Source organism: Triturus cristatus, chromosome 2_1 (genome assembly GCF_964204655.1).
Source record: "Triturus cristatus chromosome 2_1, aTriCri1.1, whole genome shotgun sequence".
Classification (NCBI taxonomy): Eukaryota; Metazoa; Chordata; class Amphibia; order Caudata; family Salamandridae; genus Triturus; species Triturus cristatus.
The window spans coordinates 869,519,388-869,546,273 of record NC_140581.1 but is presented as its reverse complement, the minus strand read 5'-3'; the positions used below and the strand labels follow the sequence as shown (position 1 = coordinate 869,546,273).

Below are 26,886 nucleotides of genomic sequence, written 5' to 3'. Positions count from 1 at the left end.
AGGTGTCATACTTACAGAAGGTGATGGCAGGAATGCTTCAATCTGGCTAATCATGGTACACTTGATAAAGCATATTTCACTGAATCCAGGTCCGTAATTATTAAAGCTTTTATTAAACAACTGCTATATTTTTATTTTGTTACAAATATGATTATAATACCTTCATCGCATCTCAATACATTTCAGGGAGACAACTGGAAGTACTCCCGAGGTCGGGTTTACATTCCCCCACCGATAAAAAAATGGCGGGGAGCCATGGCCAACTGCCAATTAGGTCAAGGGAGCCACAGGTCGAAAAAGTTTGGGAACCACTGCCATACTCTCTATGCCCAATCCGGGGCCACTAGAATGATCTAGGGCCCAGCCATTCCTGATCTTCTTTAGTATTCAGTCCCGGGTTCCACCGTAGGCGTGACACATCTATGAGACAAACAGGCATTGGGAACTCCAACACGTAGAACTGCTGACATTGCACATTCTCGATGTGGCGAAATGATTGAGTGAAGGTTCTCCCCAAGCGTGGAAGAGACCTGTGCCACTTCTAGGTGCAACTGCCACTCACGACCCGCAAGGCCATGACGGCTTGTTTTTCCACTATGGCATTCAAAGATCCCACCTGGTGGTTCACTACCAGAAAGATTCCTGGATGGTCCAGCAATATGTAGAGGCGCAGCGCCTACTGGCACAGGGTCCACGACCCCACTCCGCCCAGTTTGTTGCAATACCACATGGTGTGGTGTTGTCAGAGGCATCTGCACTAGCCTTCCCTTGACATAAATGATGCATTAACTTAAGAGTGTGGGTAGGCAGTTCTGTAGAGTTGATGGATCCGAACACAATGATAGAAGAAATTTGTTTCATGAATATGTATGGGATGAAAAAAAAATCATAGCCGGTACAGAACAAGAGTTAATTTTTGACAATGAATTTCAGTATTGTGTTATGTTATTAAAATATAATTAAATATGATAAGACATGGAACATGGTTCCACATAATATAATTTACAAGCTAAACATCCCCAGGAACATAGGCACTGAATCGAACATTTTCAATCTGGTGGCTCACTCACTGCTTAGAATATGGTCCTTGCAATATATACAAAAAACCCTACAAAAATAAAATTAAAAAAAAGCGTGGGATAGACCTCAAATCTAGCACACATTGTTTGTATGTCAGGCTTTACCTCCTGGGAGAAATTCTAATAAAAATCTTTGTTTAGATACAGCTGCACACACCTGTTCAAGTAATGCTGCACCTGCCAAAAATAAATCCACAATTACAAGCTGCCTTGAGTGTACAAGCCTGGTTCTATAAGAAATAATCAAGTATCTGAGGAGGTGAGGTGGGGTGTCCCTAAATGGTATAAAAACGGGCAGCCTAATAGGAATCAATCAAGTAGTCGGACCCAGTGATAGTGTTTATGGCTTATTAAAAATTATAGGTTTGAAGTTGGGTGATACAAGTTGCAGTGGTAAGAGTTAATCAACGTATAGGATGAGACTTTGAAGATCTGGTTCTTCAGGAGTCAATAAAATACAACCAGAGGTAGACTCAAAAGTGGCACAGGGTGAATTATTTAAAGAAATCTTATGCAACAGGAGTAGCCTGAGGATTCTAAACTTGATTATCAGTTCCCTCATGTTCGGCATCAGAGAAACTAATCCAAGCTGTGTTGTAACAAGTTAACAGTTACAATAATATTAAATTTGCTGCCTTACGGAGAGTGAACCATTTAAACTCTATCATTGTGAGATGGTAAATGAGAAGATTAAACTTTCATTGAAACCAGGACGTAGATATTTTGTTGGACTTTTCATGAAATAATTAAACTTCTCCTCCTAGATTCAACAAGCCGAGAAGATTGCTCAGTCAAAACTGTACGGGAGCATTGTTGATCAGGACATAGTCATATGCCAGGCATCCGACCCAATGGTGAGACATATTACCAGTTCTTGTGAAAATAAGCAATGGATGTTTTCCTAGACTTGGAAAAAGCTAACCAGAAGTGCAATAACTTGGTAAACCACTTTTATATTGGCTAAGTACCTAGGAGAGATGTGTCTTCTATAGGCCTGGGCGGTGAACTTCGCTCCATCCGCGGAGTTTTCATTACTCCGCGGAGCTCGTGGAGTGCAGAAAACTCCGCTTTGCGATGTGCAGCAGAGTTTTTTCCCCACTCGCGATCGGTAAGTTCACGAGCGCAAGCTGCCGTTAGGGTAGAATTTCGACCCGAGCAGCAGGAACACCAGCGCAAACTGAAGTTCGCACTGCACTCCGCCACTCGCGGAGTTCCGCGTAGCAAAACTCCACGAACTACGCCCAGGCCTAGTCTTCTACTTTGCTTGTGTAGTGGTATCTAGACTTGGCGTGAGATGATATGGAACAATTTGTTAGTTTTGATCCTCAGGATGACTCCAAAATAGCTTAGGCTGCATGGCTTCTTTAGTTAGTGTATGTGAGCATGTTGGATACGTTGGTCCATTGTTTGAATATCTAAAATACTGTAAGAGCTAAGGAGAATTATATCTTCTATAAACTAGGACTAGCTGGGCAAAAATTCTGAATAAAATCCAACATCTGGTTTGACAACTAGATTACACACACTTGCCAGTCAAAGAATATTGTATTCACACTGCAGCTATGATAGGATGAGGTTCTTCTTGATTAGGTGAGTTCCTCTCATAATATCAAAATGTAAGTGGCAGATTGTAGGCCCAGAAGAGATTATTTCACGATTCACAGAGAAAAGGCACAGAAGTGTTCAGTACCTGAATGCACATGCAACAATGGCAAATACAAGCCTATGAATCGGTTAAAACTCCTTTGCAGGATGGCAGCAGCATGTATCATGCAACATTTACAATCCTAAAAGTCAGCTTTCAATAAAAAAAAAAACCTTTAAAAAATGTTCAGCTATGTGGACAGGTTATAAGAGGGTACAATTAACCGTATTTTCTTTTTCATGGGATTCATGCAAATGAATTATGTTACTGTCAAGACAAATCTTTGAACCTATGTACTGTCAAAGAAAAATACATTGCCTACAAATATCTATCTATCTATCTATATATATATATTTGGATGAATGTCATCCTAAGGATTTCTAAATTTTTAGATTAAATATTCACCTGTCTTGTTTGGTGCTAATCTTTTGCTCCAGTTGTCGCTTTTTTGCTTTTAGGTCATAAAGCTCCTTCTTCCGTTGTCTCAATTCATTATCTTTGCGATCCAATTGTTTCTGTCGGTCTGTCAAGGTGGCAACCGAAGAATCCAGCTGAAGTATCTTTTTATTTATATCCTGAAACATGAAAAGAAACACGTATAACGGTCTTGGTTGAAAATAAAGTGGTGGTGCACCATGCCCCTCCTAAATCTGTAGGTAAGAGGTCAACTCATTAAAGCAGCTATACCAAATGTACCATGAAACACACTGGGATTCACTATACTAAAGCGGAAGGACTATACTTCACTAAAAGGACACCTAGATGAGACTTGAAATTTAAAAATCGATCTGGAAATTAATTTAATAGGTGAACCTCACCTCTCCGAATCTTGACAATCATCTCACAGAGGAGAAGGGGGCACTACAGGAACAATCATATCCATCTTTATATAAATAAGGGACTGCATGCTGTATGTCATATGCCTCTCATATGATGGATCCATCCAACCCAAACCCCATCACTGTGTGAGGGGCCTGAGCATAAGAAGCATGTGATCCCCTCTTGCAGGGGTCATGGTCGGAGGTTACAGAAGGCATGCATATTTTTGATCGCCTACCTACACAAATTACAAAGTACTTAAGTGACCCTATATATAATTCCAAGTGGAAATCTGCAAAGAAAGGTTGCTAAATAGTTTTCAATTAAACAGCACAAAAAAGGTTTGCAAAGAAGTTAAGGAACATATTGCAGATACAGTGTTGACAGAAAGCAGCCAAACTTGGGAAGAGGGAGGGAGAGGGAGAAGGTGGGAGGGGGAGAGGGAAATGTCTGTGTGTGAAAGAGACTAATACACAACTCAGTCAGGTAGTGGCGATTACAGAAATTAACTAATATGCAAAAAAATAGAGGAATATCATGTGGTGCTTGAAAGAGACTGGTGTCACTGCTATGGGTTGAAAACTGAATGACACAGAGAATCCACATTAACTCTTTACAGACAAAGCATTCTTGACCAAAGCAACCCATGGCTATATAATCAATTGGTATAGGAAAACAAGAGTACCCCAAAACGTTAACCTGGGGTTAGTATATGTTTTGAAAGGACAATGGTTCAAGGTTGGCCTCAGTGGGTCCGGTACAAAAAATAGAGTCCCCAAGGGGGACACTGGGATTTAAGTTAAACTAGACAATCATCGTGGGAGCACAAAAGTAGGGAAGCATATGTAGTGTAAAGTAGACAATTTATTTTACACAGGTATGATTTCAGTAATCAAAGTGATAGTCCGGTGCTCACATAAAGTGAAAGGTGCGTGACGTGACAAAGTGAGAGTGAACTGAAAACATAACATCACACTGACAACACAGTAGGAACTCCACATGAGTATATACAATTGAAGGAGTTCCTGTTGTAGGGGTCGACGGTGTTTCGATCTTTTAGGGAGTTAAGATAATCTTCAGGACATATAGTGAGCAGTCTGAAACTAAATGGGAACAAGGCATGGTTACAATATGCACCATACATTTTGACTAGTTGCAGTGAATAGGTGCTCCCAGTGTTATTTTACAGTAAAATCAATTACATAGCGGCCTCATTGATTAATTGAGGTAGGTGAGTACACTTAATGTAACAGCGTAGGAGACCATTGAAGGGTGGCGCACGCGGGGCGCCAATTATCTATGAGGGAGCATTAATGAACCTGAGAAAGCGTCATGCATAAAGGTTCACAATGGCGAACTTACTCTCAATTGAGTGGCACTATCCCGGGAGAAGTAGAGGTTGTGGTCGCCTTAGTGATGTAGGGGTACCTCTTGCATAGGGAGGCTGTATTGATCTGATCTGAAGGGAGAAGAGCGTTAGTGAGTGCCAGCGCGATTGCAGGGAAGGTGTTGTAATTGAGCCGAGCAACTACTCACTGAGGAATCGTCAGGGGAGGCGTCAATACGGGGCTACTTCCAGCCAGAGGAAGTGCTTGATCTGCAATTATTTCAAGGCCACTCGTGGAATTGGAGCTGCGGGGGTGAGAGAGAGTCAATAGACTGCGTGGTAGGTGCTTGTGCATGGGAATAGGAGGAGTAGAGGAATGACTGCTTACTTAATCGTGCCTGATTTCGGGGCGCGAGATGAAGGACTGACGGACCTAGGGGCAGGCGTGAGGTGCTCGGCGTTCCACTGGTTAACGTGTTATTTATAGTTGGGATGTTCTGTCAGGGGATTTAAAGAACAATTAGGCCACGCTGGGGTTGGAAATATTTACATATTTGTTAGCGCCGTAGTACTCACATTCAGGGAGAAAAACTAAAGGGTGAACAACTTGGATGAAATGAATGCGTGCGACCTATGGGGGAGTAATATAATAATTAAAAAGGGGGCTGCCGACAAGGACTAAAACACTGAGTGGGCTGAGTACTCACAGAATTGGAGTCGTATTGCCATGTCTGAATTCTGAAAGGTGGAAGTAACCAAAATGTCACAATCAAGTACGGGACCTATGTATCTCAAAACAATTTGACTAGGGGACGGGGAGCGTGAAAGTACTTACTAATTCAGAGTCCCGGAGGTGAGTGAAGCACCACCCTGGCCAGCGCGCAGCAGTAGAATCACCTGAAGCGACGGAACGGGCAGTTGGGGAGGCGTGGTTTAAGTAGCGTTCACCACGCGATGGCATTGCTTAATTTGTGAATTGGAAGGAAGCGCGCATGCGCCATGTAGAGTATTAGTGCATGCGGCAGGGGTTGTGTAACAGAGAACCCGTGTAATTATTTAGGAAATGCCAAGCGCGCATGCGTGCTGTGGAACACTACCAGATTGCAAGTGCTACGTGCGTCGGGTAATAGATGCAACAACAAGCAGCACCAAATGCATTATTAAGCAGTGCAGGGTATAGGAAGTGATTTTCAATAGCGCTTAACTATCAGTGAGAGTAGGACAAAATCTACTTAATAGTCATGTTAACACAAACAAAGTTTAGAAGTCTGAATACAGCAATACAACAATTAAAAGGACAAATAGTACACACAGGGTATGTACTAAGGTTCGGTGGAGTACCAAGGGTCCATATTTAGTTCAAGTGGGTATTAGGTGCAAGCATTCCATTCATCAATGGAGTTCAGTCCATTCTCAATAGTCCTGCAATTAAAAATCATTTACACTCCAGCCAGTTGAGGATTGTTTGTTGGTTGCCTCACCTCGCGTTGATATGGAGGCTGTCGATCACCTACCAGGTGATGTCATTTTCAGAATGTCCTTGTTGTAAAAAATGTTCCACTTGTGGCGCAGTGAGGATTTTGCAATGGATCCTGCTCTTATGCTGGGAGATCCGGGCCTTGACCTTCTGGGTTGTTTGGCCGATGTAACGCAATTTGCATGGGCATTCAATACAATAAATTACATTTTGGCAATTGCAATTACTGAATTCTTTCAATACATGCTTGGAATTACCATATTCAAAAACTTTGGTGTTTATTGTAGAATCGCATGCCGTGCAGTGGTTACACTTGTAGTGACCCGTTATCGGTGGCAAGTTGAGATATGAGTGGATAGAATTGTCCTTTCTAGTGGGTGTGTGTGCCCTCACTAGGTGGGCTTGATGTTACGGCCACGTTTGAATGAGAATAGTGGTGATCCTATTGTGAACTCTAGGGGATCAAGAACGGACCAGTGCTTTTTAACCAGTTTGGTTAGTCTGTTAGTCACTGAGCTGAATGTGGTGCCACATGTGATTCTGGAAAAAAGGTGTTCTCTCTCTTGTTTGGAGCAGATTTCATTTGCGCGTTTGACCAGACGCCTGGGGTAGCCTCTAACTGTGAGCTTTTTACAGAGTACTTCAGCCTCTTGGAAGAATTCTTCCTTCAATTTGCAATTTCGTCTAACGTGGAGAAATTGACCATGTGGTAGGCCGGCCCTGAGTGCCCTGGGGTGCGAGCCGTCGTACTCTAGTAAAGTATTCCTTTCGGTAGGTTTTCTAAAGAGGGTGGTATATAATTCCCCATTCAGACATTTGATGGTTACATCTAAGTAGTCTACTTTGGTGTTACGTCATAATTGTATGTAAACTTGAGGTCTGTCTGGGTACTATTGAGCCAATCACAAAAGATCTTAAGTTCACTTTGATCACTGCCCCAGATCATGAGAACATCGTCGATGTACCTACGCAATAAGCGTATTTTTCCTGAGATGTGGGTTAGTGGCATTGAGAATGGTGTTGGTTTCCATGTCATCTACAAACAGGATGGCAAAGTTAGGAGCAAAATCAGGTGAACTTACAGATATGTTAATATCAAAAAACAAAATAAAGCGAATTTAGAGAACAAGCAATGCTGACTTACTCACTGTAAAGTACATTGCCTACCTTGAGCTGGTCTTCAAGTAGCCTTCTTTCATCTGCATCCACAGTGACTGTAAGAAACTGTGCTGCTCTTAGTGACGTATTACTGGAAATAGTCTTGTTTGAATATGCAGACACTTTGACCGTATATCTTTCTTGTGCTGTGTAGATTTGACGAAGCTTGGTTTCACGTATTACCTAGATGGAAATACAATATCATGTGGTGAAAACGGCAACGAATGGCAAGACAAGTAGCACTTTTCCTTACATGTATTACTAGGACCATAAATATGTTGCTACAATTTATTGCCATATTTACATTAAATAGTATGGAACTATAAGATTACCTTCAGAGTGCCGTAGAGTGAATCAAAGAGCACTCTAAGCACATTGTGTATGTTTGGTGCTGAATGTGTGTCACAATGTGCTCCTAGGCACTCACCGTTTAAAGAGATTCATGCTAAGCAAGGGCAGGTCCAGACAACTTGATCCATTTAGCATACCCAAAAACACATCATGTAGCTCTTAGAAAGAGACTCAGATTCTAGATTGCTCATGGCTGCCACTCACCTTGCTGCCATTTTTATTTCACTGCTGACCACTAAAGTGAGATAAAATGCACACTTAATATTTGCATTTTGCACACTGCCCCATACCAAGAGAACAATTGAAAGCAGATTTTACCACCACGAGTTGTCCTGAAATCTCCGGAATACTCCAATAAGGAGGAAGGTTCCTCTGAAGAAAACCCTATGTGAGATTGTTCCCAATGGTCAGAGTGAGACATACCATATAGATTTGAGATTATAAAAAGGTAGCTGGGCGACTGTTTTGGTAAACTAGACTGACAAGGCAGGCACATTACCACCACAGAGAAATCTACACTCTCCTTCTGCCTCGCTATACATGCAAGTATTTCTGATTGCTAGAAACACTCACCCAGTCTAAGCGTAGGGAGTTGGCAGATAACTAGCCAGTTTTTCATTGCCTTCAATTACCTTCCTACAGTGACATCAAGTCCCTAAGGTCTGACTTCATCTTATGTAGGTCACGGCTCCATCTTAGTCCATGGAGGCTGCCATCTTCCTTAAACTTAGAACATGGATATCAACATATTCCCTGATTTATGCAGAATCATTGTCATGTCTGCCTTTAGACCCAGATGTTGGCAGCCCTTTTCTTTCTAGGAACTGTGCTATTGTCAAGTTCTTCCAATAAAGACAGATACAATATCTAATGCTAAATTCGTCTGAGTCAAATGTCTACTCCTCACCATGTCAATGATAAATAAAAACACATTCAGACATAACCAACATATTGTAGTCTGAATCGACATCCTTTTGCCTTATATGTTCATAAGGAAACGTCTGGGATGCATACCTTGATGCACATAATATATCTATGTCAGTCATTCTTAAACTTTTCACAGAAATTCTTTTTTCTGAAAAGGTTTAGGATATATGGACTGATAACTTTATCCCTTGTCAGGAGAGGTCCTTTGCCCAGATTTTCATCCGAGTTTCTGCCAGAGATGGTCTCCCCTGTTGCCAGCACACTTCACTGAGGCTACATCTCGTCTGGAGTTGATAAAGCCAAGTCCTGGAAAAAGACCGTCTGGCTGCTACCGCAGTGACTGCTGACCTATGTGAAACGGGGTGACCACCTTCGACAAGAAGGATGCCAGAGTCCAAAGGACCAGCTTGTCAGGAAAGAAAGACACATATGGAGACTGAGAAGACTCCTGCAGTTCACGAACCCTCTGGGCAATGTAATTGGCAATAGAAAGGCAGTCCTGATAGTGTAAAGCCTAAGAGGGCAAGTATGCAAGAGGCTCAAAGGGAGCACACATTAGAAAAGTAAGAACCAAGTTAAGGCGCTATTGAGGCATAACAAAGGGAAAAGAAGGAAACATGCTGCAGACCTTTAAGAAACCTATTCACAATTGGGGACTTGAAGAGGGACAGCTGATCTGGCAGCCGCAGGAAAGCGAGATGGTAGATAAGGAACCCTTCAACGTGCCAAAAGCAGAGCCCTGCCGGGCAAGGGTAAGGATAAACAAAAGTACTTGGGAAAGAGGAGCAGATACAGGATAAACCGGTTGGGCTGTACACCATGCCACAAACTTGCTCCAATGACCGGCGTATACTGTCTTGGTGGAGGGACAGCAAACTGCCAAATTAACATTACAGACTTTGGGGGTTTAAATTCGGAAGCTGTAAGCTGTCTCCACTCAACCTCCACGCACGAAGGTGGAGTGTTGACAGGTTCCAATGCAGAACACTACCTTGCTGCTGCAAAAGAAGATCCTCCCGAAGAGGCAGCCTGACCAGAGGACTGATGGACAGCTCAAGAGCTCGGGATAGCCGATTTTCTGAGCCCAGTCCAAAGCCACAAGGATGACTTGACTCCAGTCATTACTGATGTTCTTGAGAACCCTGGGTCAGAAGGGGTATGGGCGGAAAGGCATACAGAAGACTGAAATACCACTCCTGACAAGAAAAGGGTCTCCGAGCAAGAGCTGCCTTGGAAACTCCAGTGTGCAGAACTCTTGACACTGCGCTTTCTCAACGGTGGTGAAGAAATCAAACCAAGGCTCCCCTCACTGTTGAAAGAGGCCTTGCACCACCGCCAGAAAGGAGACTATATTCATGACCTCCCAGGCATCTCCAGATGAGTTTGTCTGCTCATACATTCAGAGAGCACACCAGGTGTTGAACCACCAGTGAAATGGCCTGAAGTTCCTGCCATGTCCAGAGAAGCAGGGCCTGTTGACAAATGATCAACGACTTTGGTTTACTGCAGTATCACAATGCAGTGGTGTTGTCCATTAACACCGGCACTAGCCTTCGCTTGATGAAGGATAGGAAGGCTTTTATTGCTAGTGAGATCCCTCAGAGCTCCAGCAAGTTGATCTGAAGTCTTTAATCCACCGACACACTATTACTCCTTCGCGGGCAATGAGGTGGACGTGACCCACACACGCTGCCGTCAGCGCCACCTGATTCATGGATGTCCCGCCCACAGGAGGAGAGGAGTCGTTCAAGAGGAATGGCCGCGGTATCACTGCCGTTGTGTTCCATTTTTTGAGCGTTTTTGAGTGCACGTGAGGCGAGGAAAACTGAAAACGGGACGAGCTAGGCAGGGAGTGAGGAGGAAATGGTAAAAAGATTTACAAAAGGCACTGGCGCCAGTATTGGGGCTCGTATACACCTGAGGAGGGGAGAAGCGGTGAATGAAACGTGTAGCAGGGCGGTAAGCACAGTCACCGTCGAGATGCAGTGAGTTAAAGAGATGGGAGTTGCTGGGGGACTTTGGTGATTTTGTGTGAGTCTTTTTTTTTTTTACTGGATAACAGAGGATAACAGAGACTCAGTTCAAGATCTGGCCAGTACACTAAATATCCTAAAATCTCAAGGAAAAACAAAGGGAATCGAAGCATCTAAAACCCCTAAACCCACCTGTACTCCAGCTGCTACCTGGATATTATACCTAGCAGTGCCCAATAGATGAATGAGAGACTCAACTGTTAATCTCCTGCACCGGCTATTAATATCTCTCTAATTTCAACGCACTGAAAACAAGTTGAGAAAAGGAAGAGTAAAAGGGGCTCCTGCTTATCGTTTTCTATTCCCCCTTTCTTGCATCTAAAGGGGCTTCTTTATTGCATCATTGTTTGCTATTGCCTACAGCCAATTGCTATGTTCGCTCAGCCTGCTGCGCATAGTCATCTACCTCACTCCTTGCTGTAGTCTAAGGAAGTTAAAAGAAGATGTCGGTAGTTCTAAAGGCAGCGGTAAAATTGCGGAATAAACAATCTAAGGCTGGGATAGGGAAGGATTTTTTAAAATCCGGGCATTCACCATCAACACCGGCTTTAGCACCCAAAGGTGCTAAGAAAGGAAGAAGAAATGCTCAGCAGAGAATGGATTTAAAAGCGCTAGCATTGGCTGAGAAAAATAAACTACGTGAGCAGAGCGACTGTGACAAAACGTTGGAGGAGGAGAAGGAAGATGAAGAAGAGGAGACCTTATCTGATCTTTCAGCCGATTTAAGTATGTTGGCTGTGGGTGGGGAAGTAAGAAGTGGAGCTGAGGATTTACTGAGCAGAGAGAACGATAGTTTGGTAAATTTAAAACAATATCCTCTCTTCGGCAGACCCCCCACAACACGGGGAAAACCGATCAGCGCGCCGTTGCCAAATCAGGAAGCGCGAAAGGCGGAAGGTGAAATACACCTACAGGATGTGCCGGATATGCAGGGTCAGAAAACGTCATCCATCTCTGCCCATGTGTATGCCCCTTCAGCGCAAGCAACAAACCCACAGCCCATACTTAGAGAGCACCCAGGGTTAGAGTCTATAGCAGTGAGCACAGCTACACATGGGAAACCATTATTGACTAATCAGCCACTGATTGAGACACCTGACAATCCACAACCTCAAACACAACCAACACTCCAAAAGATACAACAAAAGGAAGTTGGTAAAGAGATATCCTTGGATGTGGCCGACTCTATGACTGAAGTAGAATTACAATTAGAGTCGGAAAAGGAAGTAGAAAAAGAAAAGGAGACGCTCCCTGCCACAAGAGTCAACATAACCCTGGGTAAAAGAGCAGAGCAAGACACTTTAATACAGGAAATGCTTACAACTATTTTACAGGGAATACGAGATCTGAAGGCCTCACAAGCCTTCGAAATATCACAGCTGCACAGAGATGGAGGAAAGTCTAGGTAGTTTACCAACAAGGGTTACTGAGGCGGAGGTTCGTGTCTCAGCCCTGGAAGACAACATCGACATTATGCAAAAGGATCTCCAGGTATTGAATAAGAGCAAGAGCCAGATGGAAATGAAGTTTCAAGATTTAGAGAATTATAATAGGAGATCCAATCTGCGCCTCTTAGGAATAGCGGAGGGATTGGAAGGTGCGGAAGTGGTAAAATGGTCTGAATCTCTGTTGAAAAAGGTAATACCTGAATTACAAGGAGACCTCACAATCACGAGAGCTCATAGGGTGCCTGCACATAAACCCGCAAATCCTAAATACCCTCGGACTATCCGAATAAATTTTTCTGATTATAGAATTAAAGAACAAATCTTGAGTGCGGCAATATCAAGGAGATCATTCAATACCAATAACATTAAAAAAAAATTAAATCTTTTCTGACATGTCAGCAGCCTCTGCTCATAGACGTAAGGATTTTGTCAAAATGATCGACTCTTTTAAAGCTAAAGGAGCACAGGCGATGATTGTGCAGAAATCCAAATTGAAAGTCATAGCCAAAGGAAAACTGGTTATCTTTACAGAGACACTTGAGGCTCAAAATTTTTTGAATGATCTCACAATCGCATGAGGAAGGAAGAAAAGAAAAAGGGGGAATAAAAGGATTATGTGGTTGTCATAGACCATAAAGATTGAGCTATTATAAAAATGTACTCCCCCCCCCCCCCCTTTTTTTTTTCTCTCTCTCTCTCTTTTTGGGGGGTGGACGTGAAGTGAAGAACAAGTTACTTACCTTCGGTAACGATGTATCTGTAAGAAACATTAGTTAGTTAGATTCCTCAGCTTAGAATATCCCCGGGCGTCAGACTGGATCCGGAAGATTTTTCGTCAGCAATACCCCTTGCGCGTCGATAGGCGTCGTCTGCGGCTCCGCGTCCGTCGTCGGCGTTGTGCGCCGGAATGACGTCGGAGTACTTAGACGCCGCCCTCGCGCGCTGACGTCAGTTCTTGTACATAGCTTTCCGCGCCAGGAACGCAGAGCCATGCAAAGACCGACACTGGTGCCAAAAATAAAATCTAGGGGCCTGAAAAGGATAACCTTAACCCTAGATGTCAGTTCGCAGAACGGGGAGGATGGGTGGGTCGGTGAGGAATCTAACTAACTAATGTTTCTTACAGATACATCGTTACCGAAGGTAAGTAACTTGTTCATCTGAAAGAAACACGTTAGTTAGATTCCTCACCTTAGAATAGATACCCAAGCAATACCATCCCCGGTGGTGGGTCTGCGAACCAAGATCACACCAGAAAGTCCTGGAGGACAGAACGGCCAAAGAAGCCATCCCTCCGGACTTGGCTGTCAAGGCAGTAATGCCTGGCAAACGTGTGTAGCGAAGCCCACGTTGCCGCCTGTCCTGCAAAGGGACACCCCGTCCCAATGCAGTAGTAGCCGCTGTGGCCCCGAGTAGAGTGGGCGCGCAGCCCAACAGGAGGGTCCTTTTGTGCCAAGGAGTAACAAATTTTGATGCACAAAACGACCCACCGAGAGATGGTCCGTTTGTGCACAGCTTTCCCCTTCTTAGCACCCACGTATCCAACGAAAAGTTGGTCGTCCACCCGGAACTGCTTTGTGCGGTCCAAATAAAAGGAGAGCGCACGTTTTGGGTCCAGACGGTGGAGCCTCTCTTCCTCTTTGGAAGGATGCGGAGGCGGAAAGAAGGTGGGCAAGGTGACAGACTGCCCAAGATGAAATGGAGTCACCACTTTCGGAAGAAAGGAGGGACGAGGCCGAAGGACAACCTTGTCCGGATGAACAGACAGAAAAGGAGGCTTTGAAGATAAGGCCTGGAGCTCACTCACCGTCTAGCCGAGGTGATGGCTACCAGAAAAGCAGTCTTAAGAGTCAGAAGACGAAGAGGACAATTGTGAAGAGGCTCGAAGGGAGCGCACATCAGGAATGTCAAGACAAGATTCAAGTCCCACTGAGGCATTACAAACGGAACAGGAGGGAACGTGTGAGTAATGCCCTTTAGAAAGCGTGTAACCACAGGGGACTTGAAAAGAGAAGGCTGATCAGGAAGCCGCAAGAAGGCAGAGATGGCAGCAAGATAACCTTTCAGGGTGCCCAGGGCAGAGCCCTGCCGGGCCAAAGAAAGAAGAAACAGTAGAACCTCAGAAAGAGGAGCGGAAAGGGGATCCACAGCCTTTGCTGTGCACCATGCCACAAATTTGTTCCACCGGCAGGCGTATACCGTCTTTGTGGAGGGACGCCTGGCTGCCAGAATGATATCACAGACTTCAGGAGGCAAGTCAAATGGCATCAACTGCCGCCGCTCAATCTCCACGCATGGAGGTGGAGGCTGGACAGGTTCGGGTGGAGGACCGTCCCCTGCTGCTGCGACAGAAGATCCTCCCGAAGGGGCAGACGTATCGGAGGATCGGTCAACATACTGAGTAGCTCGGGATACCAGTACCTTCGTGCCCAATCCGGAGCCACCAAGATGACTTGGGCCCGGTCGTGCCTGATCTTCTTCAGCACTCTGGGCAGAAGTGGTATAGGCGGAAAGGCGTACAACAGACCGCAACTCCACTCGTGACGAAAAGCGTCGCCGAGCGAGTGCCGCCTTGGAAATTCCAACGCGCAGAACTGCTGACATTGCGCGTTCTCTTCGGTGGCGAATAGATCTAACCAAGGCTCTCCCCACTGCTGAAAGAGACCTTGCGCCACTTCGGAGTTCAGACGCCATTCGTGATCCATCATGCACCGGCGGCTGAGTTCGTCTGCTCTGGCGTTCAGAGAGCCCGCCAGATGATGAACCACTAGGGTGACGCCCTGGTGTTCCAGCCACGTCCAGAGGCGCAGAGCCTCCTGACAAAGGGTCCACGACCCCACCCCGCCCTGTTTGTTGCAATACCACATGGCGGTGGTGTTGTCCGTGAACACCTGCACGACACTGCCCCTGACAGAGGGAAGGAAGGCTTTCACTGATCGCTCTCAACTCCAACAGGTTGATGTGGAGACGAGACTCCGCCGGAGACCAGAGGCCTCTGATCTCCGCCTCTCCCATATGGCCACCCCAGCCCAGGAGGGACGCATCCGTCACTACGACATGCTCCGGTTGGGGAAGGGAGAGGCTTCTGCCTATGACCCAATCGCGGTCCGTGAGCCACCACTGCAACTGCTGTGCAGTGCCCTCCGAGATCAAGACATGGTCGGACAGGTTGCCGTGATGCTGGGCCCACTGAAACTTCAGGTCCCACTGCAGAGCCCGCATGCGCCGCCTGGCGTGATGCACTAGTAGGATGCAGGAGGCCATCAGCCCCAGAAGCCGCAACACTAGCCTGACCGAAACCCAGGATAGAGGCCGAAAGATGGGAATCAGGGCCTGTATATCCCGGACCCGCTGTTCCGGTGGATGGACCCGGAACTGCGCCGAATCGAGAACCGCTCCGATGAAGAGGGGCTTCTGAGAGGGGCTCCGGTGTGACTTCGGCACGTTGATGGAAAATCCCAGCAAATGCAGGAGATCCGGCGTAGTCTGGAGGTGGGAGACGACTGTCTGGGGCGAGCCCGCCTTCAACAACCAGTCGTCGAGATAGGGGAAGACTGGAACCCCTGATCTGCGCAGATGAGCTGCGACCACCGCCATCACTTTCGTGAACACCCGAGGGGCACTGGTGAGGCCGAAGGGGAGCACGGTAAACTGAAAGTGCTCTGAGCCCACCGTGAACCGCAGGTAACGCCGGTGGGCCGGCAGGACGGGGATGTGGAAATATGCGTCCTGCAAGTCCAACGCTCGGACTAGGAAGGCTTTGAGGCGGATGCTGCCGGGGTGGATGTGGGCTGACCTCGTCGTCCTCCAGAACCGCCTCGGCGGAAACCACGTCCGCGACCGCGCGCAGGTTGGTTCTGCGGCTGGTGGCTAGGCGCACGTGAGGAGGCACCCCTTCCTTGGCCACGAAAGGCGGAAGTTTGCGACCGCGGGGCCGAGAGGCCCAAGGACTTGGCCGTAGCCGGGAGTCCTTAAAGCGATTCAGCGCACTGTCCGCTTTCTCGCCAAAAAGGCGAGTGCCATCAAAGGGCATGTCCATGAGAGTGCTCTGGACATCGCCCGAAAATGACGTGGACCGCAGCCAGGCGTGACGTCTAAGCGCCACTGTGGAAGAAATGGCCCTACCCAGCGAGTCCGTGGTGTCAAGCCCACACCGTATAGCATGTCGCGCGGCATCCCTCCCATCGGCCAGAGCCTGGGTAAGTCGTGTCCGGACCTCCTCCGGACACAGGGGCAGCGCGTCCTCCACCGCATCCCACAGAGAGTGGGAATAACGGTCCAAGAGACAAGCGGTGTTCAAAGACCGCAGGCCCAAACTAAGGGAGGAGAACAGCTTCTTGCCAAACTGTTCTAGTCTCTTGGAATCCCGGTCCGGCGGGGCGGTCGGGAAAGAGGATTGGGAGGTGGAGGCCTGGATAACCAGGCTCTCAGGGGTAGGGTGTTGGGACAGAAAACTGGGGTCGCCCGGAGCAGGGCGGTGGCGCCTGGCGACGTTCCTGTCCACAGGAGGAACTGTGGAGGGCTTGGACCAGGTGCCCTGCAGAACGTCAATGAGGGCCTCATTGAATTGCAGCAGAGGCTCAGTGGAGCTTGCTGCAGACTGAAGCACCTCAGTAAGGACGTTAGTCCTCACAGCCACGGCAGGCAGCTCGAGCCCAAGGGCTGCGGCCGCCTTGCGCAGCACCACAGAGAAAGCAGCGCCCTCCTCCGAAGCCACAGTCGGAGGAGAGACAAATCCAGTGTCTGGAGAGGTATCCAGGCCACTGGCCTCCCCCAGTTCATCTGCCCAGTCCTGGGACAGTTGAGCCTGAACGGCCAGAGGATCCTCGGATCCCTCCCAGTTGTCCCCATCATCCGACTCCTGGTATAGAGGAGAAAGTAACGGAGCCGGGCGGTAGACATAATGTGTCTCTAGCGGCGCCGATCGCGGCGTCCATCGACGCCGTACCGGCGCCGGGCCCGGAGTGGGACTGAACCGGGGCTCGACGTCGAGCGGAGTCGACGTCGGCGTCGGGGGTGGTACCGGTGTCGACGCCGGCGGAGGAGGCGTGACGAGGTCGACCGGCGTCGGCGGGGACTCGAGAACGGGTCCCACGGGCGCTTGCGGCGTCGAGGCCGGAGCCGTCAACGGCGCCGGGGCTGGAGCCACCGGCAGGCAAGGCAGCCCAGTCGGGTCCGCGGGGCCCGAAGGTGCACCAGCGGGCGCCGACGGCGGAGCCAGATTCCTCATGGCCGAGAGGAAGACACTGACTTCCGCCGGCGTCGCGTTAGTCCCAGGGACCGGAGGGTATGGGGACGTGCGCGGAGCCTGCGGCTCCGCCGGAGCCGCGGGGGTGGAACCACCCTGACCCTCGGCCGAGTCGCGCGACTGGCGAGGGGAGTCCGAAGAGCGGTATCGCCTCTTGGACTTCTTGGAGTGTTTCGACTTACCCGAAGACTTGGATCCCGACGACCGATGGTGACGTTGGCTGCGGCTCCGCGACCGATCCTTGGACCTCCTCCTGGACTGGGATCGAGAGGCGCGCGGAGCCGAGTGGCGAATCTCGAGAAGCTTACGGGACCGCTCCAGTCTAGCCTTCGAGGTCAGGGCCTTGCAGTAGGAACACGACTCCGCGTCGTGATCGAGGCCCAAGCAGTAAAGGCACCGGCGGTGATGGTCCGTAACCGACATCAGGCGGCTACAGTCAGCACAGGCTTTAAAACCAGGCATCCCACCGGCACCGGAGTCGATTGACAAGATCAAAAAGGATCGAAAAAGTTAGTCAAAAATTGACTAAAGGGGTAGCTCTCCCGGATCTGCGCTTACTGGCGCGGAAAAAAGAAGAACTGACGTCAGCGCGCGAGGGCGGCGTCTAAGTACTCCGACGATGTCATTCCGGCGCACGACGCCGACGACGGACGCGGAGCCGCAGACGACGCCTAGCGACGCGCAAGGGGTATTGCTGACGAAATATCTTCCGGATCCAGTCTGACGCCTGGGGATATTCTAAGGTGAGGAATCTAAATAACGTGTTTCTTTCAGATTCAGGGGACGCAACAGGATGCAACAAGATGGCATGCAATAGGAAGGGGGAGGAAGAGGAAAGGATTGTGGGGCAGGGTAGGGTTTCTCTTCTTCTGGGAGGGGTGAGATGGGGGGGGGGGGTGATGGGGGTGAAGCAGCCAGAAAAAGAGTTCATAGACGGAATTTTTTCATTTTTTGATCTTTTGAATAAGTTAAGGAAAAGGATACATAATGCTGTTAGCAAATAACGCTGCCTTGTGTAGCTATTTTATTGCACATGTTGCACATATTGCATATATTACACATACTGCACATATTGCACATTAGATATTGGAATCTATCGCACTTTAGTGTTTACCTTTCATAATTGATATAAATCATACTGTAGTATATCGTTTTGAGTGGCCTAATAGCTATCTGATTTGCACTTTAATAGCCTTTTGCACAATTGTTACAAATTGTTTTCTACTGTATTATACAGCACTAGCTACGCGACTTGCACTTTACTGTATCTATTGTGTGACTGCACGTTGCACATATTGCACATTGGATATTGGAATTTATTGCACTTTAGCTGTTTACCTTTCATAATTGATATGTACTGTAGTATATTGTTTTGAGTGGCCTAACAGTTACCTGATTCGCACTTTAATAGCTTTTTGCACAATTGTTACAAACTGTACTGTACTGTATTATGTGGTTTTAGATGCGCGATTTGCACTTTATTGTATTTATTGTACGATTTGCACAATTGCTATATTAGACATGGCAGACTTGCGTAATCTGCACTACTTAATGACATGTATTTTAGCGTATAACTTAGTCTATTATGGTTTTATCGGGAGAAGAGAGCCAGTGATTAAGCGGCTACCTACTTGCGCACTTGACATATTTGCAGGAAAAATGTATTTGCTTAGTGAAGTATTTTTTTATACATATAGCACATATTACACTTTAGATGAGACTCCCTAGCGCGCATGGATAAAAAGCAGGCTGCATTATGAGTAGAAATAAACTCTCAATTTTATCACTGAATGTCAACGGCTTAAATAATAGGCGTAAAACCGGTGCTATAGAAATTTGGCTAAAAAGTCACCACCCCGATGTAATTGTTTTACAAGAGACACATTTCCGGGCCCTAACAGATGCTAGTAAAATGTTTAAAAACTGGGCGGGTTTTTGCTGCTCGGCTATATCAGGGACAGCTCAGAAGGGTGTGAGCATCTATATAGGTAAACATGTTCAATTTCATGTTGAAGCATCTCATTCAGACACAAGTCAGATGGACATTTTTGCATGGGAAAATAAACCACACAAGTGTGATACTGGCTACAATCTATGCACCAGTTGTAGATGACCCGCTCCCCATTTTGCAGTTAAAACAAGCATTGACGGGTATACCTGGTCAGATTATATGGGGAGGGGATTTTAATTATTTGCAAAACCCGGTGGTGGATTCTACAAAAAAAGATCGAAGGCAAAATAAACCACAAGTATGTATTGCATTACTGAGTTGTAAGACAGATTTAGATATTTTAGACCATTGGCGTTTCAACAATCCAACTAAACGGGAGTACTCTTGCTACTCAGCAAAGTATGATTCGTCAGCAAGGCTTGACTTTTTTCTAACTTCCCATAATCTGGAAATTTGTAAATATGAGCATATAGCAAATGCGTTCTCAGATCACATACTCATTAAAATGGAAGTTCTTCTAGGGAAGAAAGATGAACAAGTATCAAGAAGGTGGTATTTTAATAAATTTAATTTAGCAGATGAGCAATGGTGCGCAGAGTTAGGGAAGGAGATTGGTTCTTTCTTCGTTATAAATAAAGATTCTGCCCCAATTAACATAATATGGGATGCTTTTAAAGCTACATTGAGAGGTATAATTACCTCAAAAGAGATACCGAAACAAAAAGCTAAGAAGGAGGAAAGAATGGCAATAGAAAATAGTTTAGCTTATGCAAATCAAGAATACTTCAGAAATAGGACTTTAAATAATAGGCAAGAAGTACAGAACGCAAAAACAAAAATGAGGGAATTCTATTATGACTAGGGGGATAGGACTAGCAGGTTATATCTTCAGACAAGCTATGAAGATAGCGAGTACACGGGAAGACTGCTAGCTTGGCAAATAAAGGAAGAACAAGTTCGAAACAGAATCAAATGTATTCAAGACAATGTAACCAAAACTTGCGTAAAAACTACGCCATTAATAGGCAAGGTGTTTCTTAGACATTATAAAGACATATATCAGACAACTCAGCAGGTCTCCCCCGGGGATAATTGATGAATTTCTGCGGAAATTGCCAATCCCAACTTTGGAAAATAATTTTAAAAAGCTTTTGTTAGCAGAATTTACGAAGGAAGAATTAGATGTGGTTGTCAGCTCTTTGCCTAACTGCAAAGCCACTGGAGAGGATGGCATCCCCGCAGAATTTTTTAAAGCATTCTCTACTGTACTCTGCCCCGAATTTTTAAAACTTGCAAATTAATTGCTACAAGGAGGTGACCCACCTGCATCTTTTCGCACGGCAGTGGTGGTCAGCATTTTAAAAAAAGATAAAGATAGCGAAAATGTGAACTCTTATAGACCAATAAGCCTTGTAAATACTGACTATAAAATGTTTACTAAACTCCTTGCCAATAGGCTAAATAAGATGGTGGGATCCCTTATTGGGACAGATCAGTGCGGCTTTGTAGCAGGGAGACAGCTGTATAATAATACAAACTTTTTATTAGAGGCACTAGATTTTTTAAATATTAATAAGGTCAAAGCGCAGATTTGGTTTTTAGACGCCGAAAAGGCATTCGATCTTGTTTCTTGGAATTGTCTTTTTACAATTTTAGAAAATTTTGGCTTACCAGATAAGATTATTTTTCTATTGAAACAACTTTACACAAATTCACAGGCCAAAATTTTAATTAACTCTGTTAATATGGGGATATGCCAAATAAATAGAGGCACCAGACAGGGCTGTCCCCTTTCCCCGATTTTATTCGCTCTGTTCATAGAACCGTTAGCAATTGCAATCAGGGAAAAAGAGCTCACACAGTCCCGGTTCAAGGAATGACAAACATAAAATTATATGCTGATGATATTGTCCTCTTCCTGAACCCAAAGAAAAATACAGAGATAGAAGTTTTGAGTATTTTTGCAGAGTTTGAAAAGATAGGGGGCTATAAAATCAATAACTCTAAAACAGAAATTATATTATGTAATTGTGAAGTGGACTCTCTTTTACTGGAATTTAGACAGATATATAATACCCGTCCGAAGAGGTATTTAGGAATCTACGTAACTCAGAGAGTAGAAGATCTTTTCTCGCTAAATTATACTCCATTGCTAGGAAAGGTACAGTCTCAGTTAAAACGATGGAATCAGTTTGCATTGTCAATAATTGGACGAGTCGCGTTAATTAGAATGTCCATTCTTCCACTTTTCAATTTTCTTTTTAGTGCAGCCCCTTGTGCAATACAGACCACTTTTTTCAAAGAAATAGACAGTATGTTTTCTACTTTTTTATGGATAAATAAGGTGCCAAGATTAGCTCTTGACACTTTAAATGATCCTTTTGCTGATGGAGGATTATCCCTTCCAAATATTAGAAATTATTATTATTATGCGACATTTGCAAATCACAGTTTTAGATTTTTCTTCTTAGACCATCAAGAGGTGGATAACTTTTTTATGAATAAAATCCTAAGGCAGTGCAATATAATAGATCCAACAAGAGTGACTAAATATCCTAAAAAAGTCCGGTAAAGACCCTACAATGGTTATTGAGACAAAAAACTCAGTTGTTAGCGCACTATGATATTTTTAGAATTAATATTTCAACTAGGCTTTCAAATATACATACGGGGGAAACATGTCTTCTAGAAAGTAATATACTAAAGCTGTGGGAAGAAAATGGATATGTTCAAATCCAGGATTTTATTCGGGGGAATTGATGGAAAAATTGGGTGGAAATCAAAGCAGGACTCAAACATTCAAATACAATTTTGAAATGGTCATTTATTAAATTGAAATCTATATTGGAAAATTTAGATATGAAAAGCTTGCGCTATAAAATTAGTATTAGTGAAGCCCTTAATTCCCCCACACAACGGAAAATTAGTAACTGGATTAAGATCTTTGATGAAAATAAATCCCTATCACTATACGAAAAAGCCAGGGATAGATGGAAGAAAAGGGAAGATATGGTGATTCTTAAGTCAACCTGGAATAGGATCAACAAATATAATACAGTTATCTTCAGAGGGGCAAATTTTAAACGCATGCAATATTATACGAAATGGTTGATATATAGAACACCCTCTTTTCTTCATAAAATATACCCACAAATAGAAGATAAATGCTTTTGTTGCACAGAGAAAGGAACCTGGACACATATCATCTGGGAATGCCCCAAAATCCAGAGATTTTGGGAGGAGATCGAGAAATCTCTTAAATTTATAATTGATCCGTGCATCTTATTTAACAAGTCAAATGTGGTTTTGGGCTGCTCTCCTGATACCTCTGCACATCAGGAAGGTTTGTTTGTCGCAGTCTCAATAGCAAGATCTTTAATTCTGCAAGCATGGAGAACAGAGAAGATACCCACTTTTAATGCATGGAGGGCAAAGTTGTCTAGGATACAAGAACTGGAAAATAAATATGCATTAGGATCAGGAACTGTAAGAAAATATAAGAAATATTGGAGTGTGTTTGAGATATAGAATAACATTTTGTAGTGGACATAAAAGGAGAGAATATATATTCGAGTATATGTTCGGTTACAGCACTTTGCACTTTAGATTATGTTGATTTATTGCACTGTCGCACTTTAAATTATTAGGTCCTCTTCTTGTATTATAGAAATATTGTGATTGCATTATAGAGTATTTTTCGATATGGTTATGTATCATACTATAATACTGTGAACTTCAGATTTAAATAATTTTTCGATCTTTTTCTCAATATTGCGAAATATGTATTTATATATGATATTGTTTTATGTTGATTGTCTATGAACTCTCAATAAAAATATAATAATAATTAAAAAAAAAGTCCTTAATCCACCGGAGACCAGAGCCCTTAAATCTCCACCTCTCACAGATGGCTGTCCCAGCCCAGGAGAGATGAGTCTGTTACTACTGTCAGACCTGGTTGGGGAAGGGAGAGGGGTCGGACCCAAACGTGGTTTATCAGCCACCATTGCAGGTCTTTAGTAGTGCTTCAGAGTTGGTCTCACTGAAATCCAGGACACAGGTTTAAAAATCTGTATCATAGTGTGAATATCCTTGACTAGCTGCTCGGTAGAATAACACCAAAACTACACTGTGTTCAGAACAGCTCCTAAAAAATGGAACATCTAAGAAGGGATCAGGTGTGACTTTGGCACGTTGATAGTGAACCCCAGCGAGTGCAGGAGGACCACCGTAGTCTGGAGGTGGGAGACGAACACATGGGGCAAGCTCGCCTTCAAAAGTCAGTCGTCGAAGTAGGAAAAGACTGGAAACCTTGATCTCCGCAGATGAGCTGCAACCACAGCCATCACCTTGGTGAACACCCGAAGGACCCTGGTAAGGCCAAAAGGGAGCACGGCAAACTGAACATTCTCGTGGCCCACTGTGAACCACAGGTAACGTCTATGAGCAGGCAGGATGGGAATATGGAAGCTTGTGTCCTGCAAGTTCAGCACTACCATCCAGTCTTCCAGGTCCAGAGCCAGACAGAACTTGAGTGAGCATGAGCATTTTGAATTTCTCCTTTTTCAGGAAGAAATCAAAAGGCCGTAGGTCTAGGTAAGTACAAAGGCCTCTATCCTTCTAGGGCACCAGAAAGTAGCGGGAATAACAGCAATGACCAACTTCTGATGCCGGCACCCTCTCTATGGCTCTCTAGGCCAAGAGAGCCGCCACTTCCTGGCGGAGTAGTGAGAGGTGATCCTAAGTAAACCTGTTGTAAGTGGGAGATATAGGTGGAGGGGCAAATGGGAGGGAGTTGCCCCTTTGGAAAATGTGGAGAACCCAGCGGTCAGATGTTATTGATAGGGGCCACAGAAAGGCCCAAGGACCTGGTGAGTCTGCATTGTCTCCGAAGAGACGGAAGCCATCAAAGGGCATGTCCATAAGCAAGGTTTGGAAATTCCCGAAAAAGCTGGTTGTTCTCAACCAGGAGTAGCACCTAGGGGCCACCAACGATCAAACTGCTCTGCCTAGCGAGTCGGTCATATCTAGGCCTTGGTGGAGTTCTAAAAAAAAAAAAAAACTCTGCCGGGCTATACGGAGTTCCACAAGTGGTGGAGTGGGCTTGGTCATGTCTGTTCACGTTGATTTTCAGCGCCTGATTTTTGGCCTGCACTACAAAATCAATACGGATGGCACCATGCGTAGCACAAGAGGGCGCTGCCTCTTTTCTGCCGCTTGAGTAGATTTTCTACTCGAGTGGCTGCTTTCTCCACGTGAACGGAAGGTTTCTCAACATGAGTGGTCAAGATCACCCACGTTGAGAAATCATGCCAGAGCGTGAATTTTTCTCGCTAGCCAACTTGACATCGGCGAGCGTGGAAAAATCTCGCTGGGAGGTGGATTTTCTATGTTAGCGCTCCCCAACTTGACGGTGGCAAGCATGAGCGAGGAAAAAAACTAGTTTTTGGGAACTCTGCATGTTCTGTGGAGTGCACGAAGTTCACTGCCCAGGCTTAGTCGTATTCAGTCCACAATGTATGGTGAACTTAGCCGCATCTCTTCCATCAGCCATAGCCTGGCAGAATATGGCCGAACCTCCTTCCGAGTCACAGTGTGAAAGGGAGTATCGGCCTAAACGGCATGTGATATTCACTGACAGGAGTGAAAGACTGGTGGAAGAAAACATCATCTTCCTCGAGGTATCCAGCCTCTTGGCATTCCCTATAAGGTGGAGTGGTTGGGAAAGCACCAGGATTTACTTTGGAAGTGGAGTCTTGGACCATGAAGCTGTCCAGGGTGGGGAGCTGAGTAAGGAAACTGGGGGCCCCTGGGACGTCGTGATGGCGGAGGGCTATTGTCCTACTCACAGGAGGCCCTGAGATCCAGGAGGGATTCATTAAATGGGAGAAGCGGTTCGAATAAGGTCACTCCCAGGTGAAGCACCTCTTTCAAGACATCGTTTTGACAGACACAGAGGGCAGCTGAAGGTCCAGGACCTAGGCCACCCTTCTCACCACCATAGCAAATGAGGCTTCCTCCTCCGTCGCCACCGTAGGAGGAGAGACCAAGTCAGTTTCCGGAGACGTGTCCAGTCCAGTGGCACCAGCCAGATCATCACATCAGGTGTCCTCGGTGACATCTAGGGGCTGGTATTCATCAGAGTCCAGTGGCCTCTCCCGTTAATCCCCAAATCTTAGCCCATAGGAATAGGACGCAGTTTAGGATGCCTCTCATAGGCGCTGGAGCTTTACAACGTCCAGCCGACTCTGTGTTGGAGTCTAGGATGAGACTGGGAACCGTGGTGGCTGGACTGGAACAATCCAGATCCGTCCACGCATCAGAGGTGCCCCACAAACGTTGGCAGCAAACCTGCCGGCAGAAAACCTGGTTCGAGGCCCTGCCATCTAGGGCGTGCCTGATGTGTATGGTCTCATAAAGCTCACAGAATTTGGCGGGGGTGGCTCTGGTTCCAGGAAACTCCGGGAGGCGTGGAGACGTCCCTGGCTCAGGCTCAACCGCAGACCCAGGCCTAGAATGCGGAAGTTCTCTTGTCTCTTCGGATGACTTCGACAGGCAAAGCGAAATCGAAGACCTCTTTGACTTTTTATTCTTTTTGCGCTTGTTGGACTTACTCAAATGCCCGGCCGACTTAGAGTGCAAATGCAAGAGCTTGAGTGACTTAGCAACTGATCCCAGGACCTTTCTTTTGACTGGGAACAAGGCAGTGGTTCAAGTCGCACAGCAAGTAGCCTGCCTGACCACTCCCTCAAGGCCTTGGAGGTGCATTGCGTGACATTCGACGCAGGTCTTGGCGTCGTGCACACGCAGGTAGCACCAGAGGCAGATGACGTCTGGATCCGTCACCGACATTTGCTGATGACTGGAGCCACAGGGCTTAAAGCCAACCTTCCTCGCAGATTTCCTGGCTGCACCGGGAGACAATGTCAAAACATTCATCAAAAGGGTTGAAAAAATGTCAGTCAAAAAGTGACTGGGCGTACCTCTTCTCCGGACCTGCACTGACTGGCGTGGGAAATAAAAATTTACGTCAGCATGCTGGGGTGGCGCCCATATAGGCACGTCACTTCTGGCACAGAGGACACCACGCAGAACAGAACGATGACACCAACCGGTGCGCAGGGTTACTGCTCACAAAAGAATTTCCCGATCCAGTCTGATGCCTGGGGATAATTCTATGCTAAGGATTCTGCGGCTAGAAGTCTCAGATATAAAAAAAAAAAAATCAATTATTGACTTGTTTTTTGTATTATTCCCAGTAAATTGATTTTACTTCCCACTTTTTACCATAGGGGGAAAAGTCTCAACATTTTAAAAAACCTTTGTAGAGCCCTTTCCATTACTGCGAAAAAACATTCAGGATGGTAAATGCTTCACAGTTTTGGAATGTACCAATTCATTCTTCCACTGGCAATGAACATAT

The 26,886-nt window shown here is 45.7% G+C and overlaps 1 protein-coding gene across 1 annotated transcript in view; it reads right to left on the bottom strand.

The window, feature by feature from the left end:
* Positions 1-26,886, bottom strand: part of SMC5 (structural maintenance of chromosomes 5) — a 680,994-nt gene that overhangs the window by 384,897 nt on the left and 269,211 nt on the right. The window contains exons 14-15 of the mRNA XM_085633014.1: positions 7,515-7,688; positions 3,130-3,299 (exon numbers count right to left, since the gene is read on the bottom strand). Coding sequence (XP_085489140.1) covers positions 3,130-3,299; positions 7,515-7,688 — 344 coding nt within the window. The remainder of the gene's footprint in view (positions 1-3,129; positions 3,300-7,514; positions 7,689-26,886) is intronic.